We start from the raw sequence: 13,784 nt of genomic DNA on the forward strand, positions 1-13,784 counted from the left end.
TTGTTGCCATAGCCATGGTCATCTCCCTTCCAACCTCATACTCAACCCTTTGCACTATACTCATGTCATCTGATGAGAAACTAACTCCAGACTCTGTCATTTCCCAAGTCTTGATAGAAGAGAAGTCTTGCCACACCTCTTTGGCACAAACTGCCCTTGTAACAAAGATGCCTAACAAAAAGGGAAAGAGGAATGACAAGAAAAAGAAAAAGGCTTGTGGCTATTGCAAGAAGATGAACCATGTTGAAGATGACTGCTACAAGAAGAAGGCTGATGAGGCAGCCAAGTCCCAATCACAGGCTGAAAAGGATAAGCCTAAGGAGGACAAACTTGTTGCTAAAGTTGTGTGCATCTCACCTGCTGAAGACAGTGCCCTACAGCTCTTCATGGCCACTGACAATGGCAAGAATCTACACATGCACTGGGTCATTGACTCCGGTGCCTCTGTGAATATGTGCTGTCAGCAGAAATGGTTCACTTCACTAAAGATGCTCTCACCCCTGCAGCCTGTAGTTGTTGGAAATGGGAGCACAATTCCTGCTACTGCCATCGGATGGATCGAACTTTGTATGGATCTTCCAAATGGGAAGACCAGTAGAATCCTACTACAGAAGGTCTATTTTGTTCCAGATCTCAGCACAAACCTCTTCTCGGTGGCATACCTTGCCACTAGAAATGTCCAGGTCACCTTCATGGGTGGAACATGCTCAATCACCAATGGTACAGGCACTGTAGGTGTGGGTTGTCATCAAGGCTCACTCTACATCCTTGCAGCAAGGACTCACTGAGTCATGGAGCACTTGTTGTACAAGGACCATCTCCACTACTTGACCCTACCCTTACTTTCCTGGCACTTGCAGCTGCAGAACCAAAGTCTGTAGCCACACTTGACTTGTGGCATCGATGACTTGGGCATGCAAATACAAAATCTGTGCTTAAACTGGTTAAAGCAGGAATGGTTGAAGGCATGGAGCTTACTGGCACTGAGCACTCGAACTCAGTATGCCAACCTTGCCTTGAAGGGAAGCAACACCATAAGGTGATACCCATCAGGTCAAACATTGAAAGCCCAACAGTACTCTACCAGACATACTCTGATGTATGTGGCCCCATGGAGACTACAGCCTGAACTGGACACCACTATTTCATAACCTTCATTGATGCTTGCTTGCACCACCTTGTGGTTAAACTAATAAAATCCAAGGACAAAGTCTTCCCCTCAGTGAAAGACTACCTTGCTTGAGCTGAAGTTGAGACTGGCAAAAAAGCAAATTATTTTTGGAGTGACAGAGGTGGGGAGTATGGCTCAGATGAGTTCAAGGCCTACCTCAAGTTGAAAGGGGTCCACCACAAGAAGACAAATGCCTATACCCCACAGGAGATTGGCATTGCCAAGCAGATGAACCACACACTTGTTGAAAGTGCACGGGTGATGCTAAAAGACGCTGGACTGCCAAATAAATATTGGGGGGATGCTATCCAGTATGTGGCCTACCTAATCAACCAATCACTGACCTGTGCTATCTCCAAGGATGTCACACCATATGAAGCCTTTACAGGGATTAAGCCATTGCTGGCCCATATCCGAACCTTTGGCTGCACTGCACATGTACATATACCTGAGGAAAAAAAGAAAGAAGCTAGATGCAAAGTCCTTAGAATGCATTCATCTGGGCTTTGCGGAGAACAAGAAAGCATACCTATGCTTACACCAGCCCACTGGTCATGTCTTCGAATCCCAGGATGTAGTATTTGATGAGGGAAGCATAGCAGCAGGCCTAGATCACATCCAGATAGAAGAAGATCCTGCAGGCATGGTTAGTAAACCAGCAGACATAAGAGGGAATGCCCAAAAGGGCAATATGTCACACCTGGATACCATCAGGGCTTTGGGCATGGAAGGCTGTGCTCACATGGAGTCTGATGATGGGGATCTCAAGTCTAGTGAGGGAGAGAGTGAAGATGTTGTCCATGAGATCGAAATCAAGTCAAACAACACACCTGATCACTCAGGATCAATGGTAGATCATTCCCCACAGCACTTGGAGGGTAACATGCCAGGCAGTGGCCAGAGTCCTAAAAAAGCGCTTGAAACGGCCTCAAAAGCATCAGTAAAGCGAGCTAGGATGACACTGAAACCTACCATGCATAAAGCGACACCCCCACAGCCCTATCCAACTCCAATTCTGCCTCGAGAGACCTGCAGGTCCACCAGAACATGAAAAGTGCCACCTAGAGATGATGATTATTGTTTTTTCATCAATTCCTATGACAGGACAACCTTACCTAGTCAACAGCTTGTGGTGCTGGAGGGTTCAGGTGCAGAGAGTGAGGGTGGAAGCCCCATTGATGAAGTCACTCGAGAGTGAGAGTGTGTGTGTGGCAACAGCGAGGCTGAGGTGGCTGAGACAAATGAGGAAGTGGCTTACAAAGCATCCACAACACATGACAACAAACCTCGCTCATTCAATGATGCAATGTGATGCACCAATGCAGATCAGTGGTACACTGCAATGATTGACAAATTACAGACCTTTAAGTCCATTGGACTGTATGAGGAAGTTGCCCTGCCTCCTGGCTGTAAACTGATTGACTTGAAATGGGTCTACAAGATCAAGCAAGGGCCAACTGGTGAAATTGAGAGGTACAAGGCTCGTTTGGTAGCCAAAGGCTTTACACAGGTACATGGGATCAACTACATGGAGACATTTGCAACCATCCACATACTCCTGGCACTTGCTGCTAAGTATAATCTTGAAATTCATCAGATGGATGTTAAATCCACATTCCTAAATGGACTATTAGATGAAGAAATATACCTTTGCCCCCCTCTGGGCTTTCCTCCTGACAGAAACAAAGTCTGGCAGCTGCTACAAGTGCTCTATGGCCTTAAACAGGCCCCCAAGTCATGGTACTCTCGTCTTTGGACTGTTTTCGAATCCCTGGGTTTCACTTGAAGCCAGGCTGACCATAGCCTCTTCTTTAAAGTCAAGAATGGCATACTCATTGTTGTTGCTGTCTATGTAGATGACAAGCTAATACTCTCAAAGTGCCACACAACCATTGAGCACATCAAGGCTCAGCTCTCGCAGGAGTACAAGATGAAAGATCTGGGGGAGGCATGTTGGATATTAGGAATGGAGACACTTCACGACCATGATAAAGGTATCATACAGCTCTCACAGAAGAGATATGTTGAGAGTATTCTTGAGTGCTTTGGAATGAGTGAGGGGCAAGCCATCATGACCCCCATTGAGCCTAACCTAATGCTCAAAAAACTAGAAATTCCAGAGGCTGACACCAAGTCATACCAGGGCACTCTTGGAGCCCTTATGTATGCAATGCTAGCAACAAGGCCTGACCTTGCCTTTACTGTAGGCATGTTGAGCTGTCATGCTGCATGCCCTGGGCATGAACACTCCACTGCGCTAAAGCACATTTTTTGCTATCTGTGACACACCCCCAATGTCCATCTTACCTATAAGCAAGACTCAAATGCCATGTGTGATCAGGTATGTAGATGCAGATTGGGCAGTGGATATCAATGACTGCCACTCTGTTACTGGCTATACTTTCATCCTTTCTGGTGGAGCTGTTAGCTGGTCATTGAAAAAGCAATTGTCTGTTGCTCTCTCGAGTACAGAAGCCGAAGTACATGGCTGCATGTGCTGCCATGAAGGAAGCTATCTGGATTCATACCCTAGTCCTTGTACTTGAGACTGTGTTGTCACACAAACCCACTCCCCTCCTCATCAACAATCAATCTGCTATCTCACTGGCTCAAAATGCGACTGTTCCACAACCGCATGAAACATATTGTGATCTGTCATCACTTCATACAAGAGAAGGTGGATTCTGGAGAAGTAGTTGTCAATTATGTGTCTACCAGTGACCAGGTGGCCAATGTGCTGACTAAGGGTGTGTCTAGGGAGAAGTATGTTCGTTTCTCTGAAGCTATGGGTATTATTTTCTTTTAATTCCTTCTTGACTATACTCATTGAAGGGGCATGTTGGAGTTTATCACCTTTACCTTAGTTGTGGTTCACTGAGCACAGCATTATGTAATCCAAAAGCGGACACTTAGCAGTTTATTTTTTCCTTACTGCACCTCAGCTTCAACCAACTTGAAGTCTGAGTATATTCCTCTCCATAGACTTGACAATCCTGCAGCTTGTCATCCTCCAAAAATACAGTCTAACCCCAAACCCTAAATGATATCCCCACTGCACATAATGTACCTACATTGTACTGTATGACAGGGCCAGTGGAGGCTGACAATTGGCCGTGTCCCACAGGCCAGCAGAGGTCAAGCCCTACATTGAGTCATCCCCCTGCTGTATGGACCAGCCCAGCTTCTATTATCAAATAACACATGAGTAGGCCACAATCAAATTGTCCCTGTAGTACCTGGAGTAGCCTAGTGTGAGATGTCACCTATCCAGTGGCATGCTGCAGCATGTATAGATCAGCACTGGAAGTTGGCACAAGACCTTGGCATGCTTCAGGATAGCTCAGCAGTGCAGCACCTTGTATTTGGAAGCAGTAGCATCTGACAAATATGGCATTCCACATTATGGCACATTGCAGCATGCAGCATAATTCATGGGGAAGTTGTGGCAACATGTACCACGGCACCTGGCAGCACCTGCTCTGGGAGTCTCTGGAGGGTCATGGCAGCTGGCAGATATTGCTTGGCACACACTGGCAATGTGGCAGCATGGCATGGATGGTTCTGCATACAGCAGCACACAGTTAGATGCAGAAGAATAAACCAGCAGTTCTCAGCAGCCAATGGCATTGACCCAAAATACCACAGCACACATCTGGATTGAGTAGGATTCATGTCAGCACATGGCATCCAGCATGGATAGTTCTGTATACAGCAGCACACAGCTAGGGTGCTATAGATATGGACATGAAGCATAGCATGAATTGTCAGTATACTGCATATCGTACCACCAGTATAAGATCATAACCTATACTTCATACGATCACAGGATGGTGGCTAGTAATATTGCATTGATTTCATAGATTTCATTCAAACTGGGATTGTGCTGATCAAATACTGGATGCCCAGGGCATTAAATAAGGACCAATACAATACAATACAGGGTGCCATGGGTGCATTACATGCCTGTGAGAGCCTGCCACACCAATGGAATGCACATCCAATCACTTTGAGGGACTCCAAGCCAGTTGTGAATATTGTCCTGCATGTAAAATGCTAGTGAGCAACAGTTGCCACTCACATCATTCACACCATGCTGCAAAAGCTGGCCAGAAAAGGCTACAACAGTGCCAGGCCAGTAATCAAATTGAAGACCAAGAGAGGGAATGTCGAGAATGCATTCAGAATAATTGCCAACACTAACGAGCATGTCATACCAGTCAGCATGGGATTGCAGGTCATGATGAAGGGGAGCCAACTGGTTAGCAATCATGGAGATGCTGGTGTAGACCGTTGGCCAGTGTTGGAGGACTGCTGACATTTCAGGATCATTGATGGCAGACCACTCAGTCAGCTGCCACATGGCTTGGTGACTGGCATTGTACAAAGGAGGGTGCATAATTGAAAGTGTAGCAGAGAGAATTGCCAATGGTGTTTGGATGGCATGGATCCATTGCCAAGTGGCCAGAGCTGCAAGGTCAGCAGATACGGAAGGCTGGTGTGCCAGTGTCTACAACATTAGCAATGAGCCTTTTGAGATGAAGCATGAGGATGACCCTCATGGCATGACCAAGTTGATGCTGGGCTGGCAAAAGCTCTAAGCAGCCCACTGGCAAATGGTGATCCACCAGAAAGTAATCAGGTGATGTTCACCAGGAACCATGGGATATGCTTCAAGTCAATGTATTGGAAAGTGGGGGAATAGCTCCCATCATCTGGTCCTTGATAGGGTTGTGAACTGAGGACAGCAGGATACATCACAATGCCTACCTGCATTGATTGTGACATTGCACTGGGTAGATACCACAAAGCAATTGCATCCCCTTCACCCAGAATGATTGCAGGAACATCCAAATACCCACTCAGATATGGTGGGTGAGTGGTGTCACACACCAAAGGTGTTTGGTGAGGTGGACATGGATACAGCTGATGAATGGAGATGAAGACCATAGCCCTCATGCAAAGAAGGACAGCCAGGAATGTTGGCAGTCATCCCTCACACAAGAACAAGTCATCAGTGCCAGAGAAAAAGAAAGGGAGCAAGTTAAGTGCTGGCTAAAATTTTTAAGTGCCTGTGTATGGCATTCTGGTTTTCAACATATCTCTGCCATTTCTGCAGATACCAAGACCATTCCCACACTTGCTTGTAGTGCTCAGCCATGTGATCTTACCTTCCAAAATTGGAAAGGATTTGCACACTCCACATGTTTCTACAGCACTCCCTCCAAAAGATGCTCATTTTGCTAAATTCTTCTGATATGGCTGCCTCTACATCAATCATTTCACTTGTCCCCTTTGCTAGGGACCATGGCTACATGTATCTACCAGGAGTTCCTACCAGCTTCCATCCTGAAGCATCCTGGTACATCCCTACCCTCATCTGCCCCTCTCAGCCCATCCAGCTTGGACAGTGTGTTCTTTTTGTCAGTATGACCTCCAGGAGGACAATCTTTGGTCGCCTCAGGTCTGTCATTTGCTTGGAAAGGTCTTATGTGGCTTGTTTCAGTCTCTCCAGTCCAAGAAGCATATGGATCCTTCCTCCCTGCTCCCTGCAATGTCTTCATACCAGTCTTGTCCATCATTCATCCAAGATTTGCGACAGCTACAGTATAATCTACTGTTCCCCACTCTCCCTGATCACATCCATGACAAGTATGATGCACATCTTGCCTCCTTGTTGCAAGATACAGCAGAAGACACTCCCCCTTCATCCTCTCTTCCAACAGAGCCTCATTCATGAAGTTTTTATTTGCTTCACTGAGAGGATGGTTTGGGGGGGAAAGTTGTGATCCCCTATGCTCCTGTCACCCCACAGACCCCCAAAGCTTGACCCCTGTTGACATCTGACTCACCCTGTCCAGCTTTTGGATGTACTATATTGGTATCAGATCAGTGCTGCCTCTCTGTCATCCCACCTTGGCCTAGAAGCAATCTCTTTGAGATGTGACATGCACAGCCTCCCCCTAATGTGATTCCAGTGCACTTTCCCAGTTCCTGACATCAGCTTGACTCATACTTTGACATTCTGACTGTCTTTGACTCACCTATTGCCAATACTTACCAATCCCAATCTTTTGACATTGCTTACTGATTCTTCACTTTTTGGCTTGCTAATCCTTACCAATGCTTACCAATGCTTTCCAAGACGATTACCCATCAGCTTACATTCCTTACTCATCAGTTACCAATCACTTACCAAGTGTTTGCATCTTGTTTTCCAAGGGCAACACCCCTGTACTGTATATAAATCACTGTACTTAGATAGCAAAAAAAAGAAGACATCAGAGAGCCCCTCTTGCTTGCATTTTATCATCACTCAGTAGTTCATTCAGCAGCTTCAATAGTTGAGACTTTATTAAGGGTCTAACTATCATCTACTTCACTTATCCTTGTCTATCATCAATATACTTCACTCCAAGCCCTCCCTGAGCTCAGTGCAGCTTAGGACATTGAATTAAGCCACCATCCATCCTTCTGTAGGCTGACAGCAGTCTACCCTATCACTTTCTATCGCATGCTTGCTCCCTCTTTGTCAGGAGCACCCCCAACCCTCAGCACTTGTCCTTGAGTGTTGTAGCTTGCAAAAACCCTCCCAAAGAACAGGTTCTACCATCTAGGTACTGCATAGGCACACCACCACTTGCTCTTTTTGTCTTTTGTGTTGGTTTTGGTTGGTTTTCACCACTGAACCACACTTTGACTCACAGTGGAAAGGATGCAGGCCTCCTGGATCAAATTGAAACCTGTTTCTCGAGGTGATAAGCTTTCCAACAGCCTGATTAATTCAATGCCAGAGGGAACTGCAATAAATGTTAGCAGGATGCATGGCAGCTCTCTTAAAATGGCATACAGGGATTATGATAGGCCTGGGCCAGTGTTGCTGCCATTTGATTGAGTGTAATACATGTCTGAATCTCGAGTTCAAGAGGTTGTGGCAGGACAGTGGCAGTGCAAGGATGCAGTCTCATGGAGAACTTGGCAGCACATGTACTCTGCAAGCTGGTCAGAAAGTAGATAGTTGGATGGGAATGTGCTGGTACCAGACATTTCTAATGCAATCAGGTTGGGGAAGTTAAGGGAATCCACCAGCAACAAGGAGGATATCATCTGGAGATGCAAGGAATACACATGGCACAGATCCCTCCAGCTGCAGCAATTGTGTGGCCAATGTTGCCAGCAATGGTAGTGACTAATGTGGTAACACTGAACTAAATGTGGCATAGAAGTTCTCTGCAGCAACTGAGAACACAGCCTCATCAGCATTTTGGAATGCAGCTTGGCCAGAACACAACCTTGAACAACTGTGAATGCTGCTGAAGTATACATTACAGAAGATATTAGCCCCTTCCACATGTTCCAATTGGGGGTTGCACATTTCTGATACTGCTGGCAACATGAATCAAGGTCCAGATGACCAGCTGGTTTCACTAGTGGCATCTTTGAATGAGCAGTTTTCAAGCACCATGCCAGTGATGGTTCAATGGTGCTGGCACATCATGCATCTCTGACTGTGAACCTGGTGAATAGCTTTATAGACTGCCAGCCCAAGAATGATGTTAACATGATTGGGGCCATGGGGAGAAGAGTACACAAAAGACCCATTGATCAAGGGAATGCCCCTATTCAGTTACCAGCATAGATTCTGATAAGGTAAAGCTACCAGCCCCAAAGTAAGCTCATTATAGATGGTTGATAATATGTACAGAGGCTGTATATTCATTCCTGCACGTTTGACACCAACTCCACCCACACAACCTGTAAAGCAAGTTTAGATCAGGTAACAGCTTCCAGTGATGACATCCACTCCTGTGAATGTAAGATTAACTTGGAAAGATATGATAACTCTTGATCAATATCCTTCAAGCCTTCTGTGCACATTGCATGTAGTGCAGCACATTTGGCAGTGGGTGATGGATGTGAATTAATAAGCAGTGGTAGTGAGATGCCACCATTCTGATACAATGGGTGAGTTGCAAGTGAGCAAAGGTGTGCCACCACTTACTGATACTCCTGCACAAAATTCTGTGGCTTCTGTAATTATGTTCTGCAGAGGTCTCCTCTCATATCCCAATTCCACTTTGCTGCTGTCATTCTTCCACCATGCATGGGACATGGTAGTGGCCAGTTTGACATGGCACTCCTTAATCCTAGTCAGGCGGGGATTCAAGCTTCTGATGAAAGCTAAAATGTTGCAGGGACTCCAATCACCTTCATTCAGGTACATTAACAGCCTGTCAGCTGTGAGTGGCATGATCAGGGTAATGGGATGGCAAGATGCCATGCCCATCAGATGCTCCATTGTACCTTGTACCACTATCAACCATTGCTCCACCACAGGAACAGTGGCTTACCACTTCTGCCAGGAAATGTTGATACCAACTAGTGTGCCAGTATTCAGACCAATCCAGCTTCTTCATGGCAGCAACAAGGCAACAAAACCTTATTCCAAAGTACTGTACAGCCATGGAAAGTTCAGCCATGGTGAATGTTGATGACATGACTTACCAGCATGAAATATGAGATGTCATACTATATAAGCATTCACCAACTTTCCAACAGCTTTGCATGGTGGCATGCATCTGCTGTTAAGGCAGCACTCATCAGAAAATGCTCAGCTCACATTCAACTACACCAACCAATATGCGATCCATAACCCTGGCATCATTTGGGAGATCTCAAAAATGATGTCATTGCAGATAGCCAGTGGTCACTAGATGGAAATGGTTCACAGAAGACATGCTAATCTGCCATACATCTGGCATTGCCATGCAGCATAGCATGCTGGCCCAGCCTGTCCCTTTGCCAATGTGGCAGCCTTTCTGCCAGTCCAAAATCTTACCTTGTTTTCAAAGAAGTTTTTAGTCCACTCCTGCTCACATTTCAACAGCTGAACCTCCTCCTTCCATCTGTCCCACAGTGCCCTCATCTGGAGCCAATTGACCCTGTAGACTAGAGAAAATGATAAGTAAATCTCAGATGCTGTTGCCATGTGATTGCTCCTCTCACATTCTGACATCCAATCATTAGCAGTTGTGTCCCTTGGTACATCCATTGTCCAGATCCAAGGTAGGGTATCATCTCTGTGACCTCTGGCATTTGGGTCAGATACTGCTGTGCTGATAGTTAGGTCAGAGTCATTCAACTCTTTGTATTGCTTTAGGATATCCAGCCTGGCCCCTAACCTGCCCATTTGAATGCAGCACCAGCAGTACACAGCAGCATGACATTGCACTGCTGCCTTGGCATTGGCCACCCTTCCCCAGGCATGCATGGCCATGTGGTAATTACTTCCATGGTGAATGGCAGTTCAAAAGATGACTGCCTTCTCTGCAAGCACAAGCCGCAGTTCATGAAGACAATCATTGGCCTGTCCTTGCCACAGTTGCAGCTCCATTATTGTCACATACCCCAGGCCAGATCATTCAAAATGATCTTTGCCAACATTGGATGGCAGTGGCAATGCAATGGTTTCTGGATCATGCAGGTTAGATGACCAGCACAGCTCAGCATCCTTGAATCTGTCCCCAAATAGTTTTTTGGCAGTGTCAAAAATGCTGTGTATATGGGACTGGAGATGATCATGGTGACATGCAATGGTGAGATTTTCAGCTTCTGTTGCTCTTGAGGTGATGTGCTGGCATGCCACTGTCAGCTGGATTTGTGCTTCCTCTATCTTCAATGCCTTTGCAATCCAGGTCACCATACCTTGCAAATGCCCTGGCTGGTGGATGGCCAGTAAATCTATCTTGATTGCCTTTGCAGAGGGAGCTTCAATACCACTCAGCACAAATCCTGTCCAGGTTAACCTTCATTACCTACCTTTCTGCAGCCTGACCTCATATATATCCATGGCCTGTGGCCTTGACAGCCAGTTTTCCAATGCTGCTGCTGCTTCTTCCCCCCATGATTGGCTGATTGCCAGTGGGACATTACCATTCAAATCAGCAAACCTGCCTTCAACCACTAAATAAGATTCCTCAGCAACCTTGAGTTTCTGCTTGAGTCTCATTGCTGTAGCCTGTTAGCCATGCAACCATGTCTGATACAAGCACTAGACTTATGCATTCTGACCATTTTCAGGAAATTGCTATCATTCATTTGGAAATCAAGTACCTCCTGCCGATGGGGAGTAGCCATGCCTCTAGCAGATGGGGAAATGATATTCAGGGAGGACCACAAGGTTTCCATGATCTCCCCATCCACCCAGCCAGCACCCACAATGAAATTGGGAGCATACTGTGGAAAGCATTCTGTGTGGTGGCCATGAACATGCCACAACCCAATGCCAGGGCAGATCTGCATGCCATCTGGCATGGATATATAGGCATTGGCATGTAGCTGTTGTTCTAAACCTTTGCTATACTGGCAGTTAATATCATAGAAATGTATCACTTGCTGGCCAGGGACTGTGCCATGCCTGATGGCATGCACAAGCACATAGTCCATGTTAACCTGCCTGTAATGTCAATGTCAATATTGTCATACATTGTTACAAGGTTATTCATACTGTTTGCCCATCTGGAAGTCAACCATTGCATGCAGCACAAAACAGCCATGCCATGCACAGGCACATCCACCTATTCCTGTAGATGTGAGCTGCTGCTGGTTGGCATTTGCTTAATTAACTGCTTGATGATTGCTGCAATCCAAGATCTTGTAGTGTGATCAGTCCATCAGGTAATACATTCCTACACATCACCCACCTCAACCACATTTTTAGTGCTGCTCAAATATTCCTTGTATGGCTGTGATGCAACCATGTACCCCTTTCCATCCATCAACCAGGCTTCACTGCCAGCATCCTTTGGATGCATATGCTCTGCCTTGAAATTCCCATCCATGACCAAGCTTCTTGCCAGTGTCCAACTGGATTACACATTGTGTAAATGGCTAGTGGTGTTCATGTTATCACTCACTGGGAATAATCTGTTTCATCTTCAGGAATGTTGTGCTGGGCTGAGGACATGCTGGACAGAAGAACACTAATTCCCCAGGGCCAGCATCTTCTGCACTCATGTAGGCTCCCTGCCATTTCAGTAGTTTCAGGAGCAACCACATCCTAGCAACTCTCAACAGTTCCCTGTACATATCCTATCATCCAGCTAAGAGTTGTGTTGCAGTGATACAATTCAACAAATAGGACACACTGGCACCAGATGAGGAAAGGCATTGGAGGTTATGCAGCAAAGTTTGCTGTAGAAATTCATTGCTGAGGTACCACATTCCACATTGTCCTGAACAAAGTCATCAAGTACTTGGAAGGTAAATGCAGTCCTTGCAGCCTTTGTGGTAGCAGGAAACATCCCAGCCTGCTTCAGCTGTATGTGTGAATCCTCTGCCCCAGGGCATCTACAATACCACACATTGCAGTAGTGTATTCCATTGGTGTGCATGACAATTAGGCAGCTTCAGTTCTTTGGGGCCTGCAGATTTGGTGGACAACCATCTTGATCCACATCCTCCCAATCATCCTCCTCCTCAGCTATGACTTCATCATTTGAACAACCACCAGCTGGGCAGTGCTTCCCACCATGCCCAACATGCAGTACCAAACTGGCCTGAATGGTAAATACAGGAAAAACCATCATGATTCAGCTGCTTACCAGCTGCAGGGATGATTCCTCAAAGAATGTGCCATTCCATTGTTCCAACCTGTGGAAAGGCTGGTGCTTGTGTTCTGCCCAGCAACACATGGTGCAGAAGACTGGCCAATGGGCACATTCAATGCACCGGAAGATTCCATCTGCTCCACACAGGACACAATCCCTTGGCTCAGGTGGGGCCTCCATGTCCAACAGGATGGCTAGATAATGCTGTTGGTGCAGCAACCACTGCTACAGATAACCTATTCTACAATTGTGTGACACTGTCATTGCAGGTTTGTGGGGCAATGTGGCATTCCACACACCTGACTTTTCTGAGGTTTAGAAGGTGTTGCAGGCAATACATCATTATTGGAAGGCAGTTGTTCACCCACATCATCCAACAGGCAGTCCAGGTGACCTGGGATAACAGAGCCAGGCTGCACAGGCAGCTGAGTTGCATGGCCTGGCACCCACTTTCTGGGTGCTACTTTTACCATCTTATCCCTATATCCTCAGGTGGTATTCACTCATTGCCAGGTCACCTGGGTCACTCTTGTAGCAGGTCCCACTGGTGCAATCTTTGACTTCCCCATGATGAATGTTGCAATGCAGAAGGGTTTTGATTGCAACAAATACATGCAGCCTGACACATGCTAGCAAGGTCTGACCACTGACTATGGTAATGCTGTCTTAGGATCTGGCACATGATTTCAGTGCTGGCACCTGCACATTGCCTAGAGATCAATGAAATGAATGAGCACTTGCAAAAAGCCTTGTCCTACATCATGCTCATAGTGACTATACCATCCACAGTGTCTCAATGCACATTGCCCAATTACCAAAGATCTCAGATCCATGCAGTCTGAGAGGCACCACCATTGTACATGGCTCAGGGATGGAAATCTCATGATTGACTAACAACCTTAGCCATCTTTGGAAACTGTCTGATCAACTGTCATGCCAGAATGGACTAGACATGAAAATGTAACCTTCATTGACATGGGAGAATGCTGGAGAAGTCTATTCTCTTC

The 13,784-nt window shown here is 46.2% G+C and overlaps 2 protein-coding genes across 2 annotated transcripts; both read right to left on the minus strand.

Annotated features, from left to right (window-relative positions):
* Positions 1–9,905: 9,905 nt before the first annotated feature.
* F5J12DRAFT_704698 (uncharacterized protein) lies at positions 9,906–10,118 on the minus strand (the record flags this gene model as incomplete). Its single annotated transcript, XM_051740552.1, has 1 exon — positions 9,906–10,118. A coding segment is annotated over one exon (213 nt), but the record flags the coding sequence as incomplete, so codon positions are not given.
* A 468-nt stretch (positions 10,119–10,586) lies between these two features.
* Positions 10,587–13,213, minus strand: F5J12DRAFT_783027 (uncharacterized protein; the record flags this gene model as incomplete). Its single annotated transcript, XM_051742806.1, has 10 exons — positions 10,587–10,960; positions 10,988–11,186; positions 11,282–11,620; positions 11,872–12,034; positions 12,085–12,193; positions 12,316–12,402; positions 12,424–12,517; positions 12,625–12,726; positions 12,772–12,820; positions 13,077–13,213. The coding sequence occupies 10 exons, from the start codon at positions 13,211–13,213 to the stop codon at positions 10,587–10,589; spliced, it is 1,653 nt and encodes a 550-aa protein (XP_051599735.1).
* Positions 13,214–13,784: the final 571 nt, after the last annotated feature.

The sequence above is a fragment of the Pisolithus orientalis genome, assembly GCF_024613125.1.
Source record: "Pisolithus orientalis strain OTSU chromosome Unknown F5J12scaffold_15, whole genome shotgun sequence".
Taxonomy (NCBI): Eukaryota; Fungi; Basidiomycota; class Agaricomycetes; order Boletales; family Pisolithaceae; genus Pisolithus; species Pisolithus orientalis.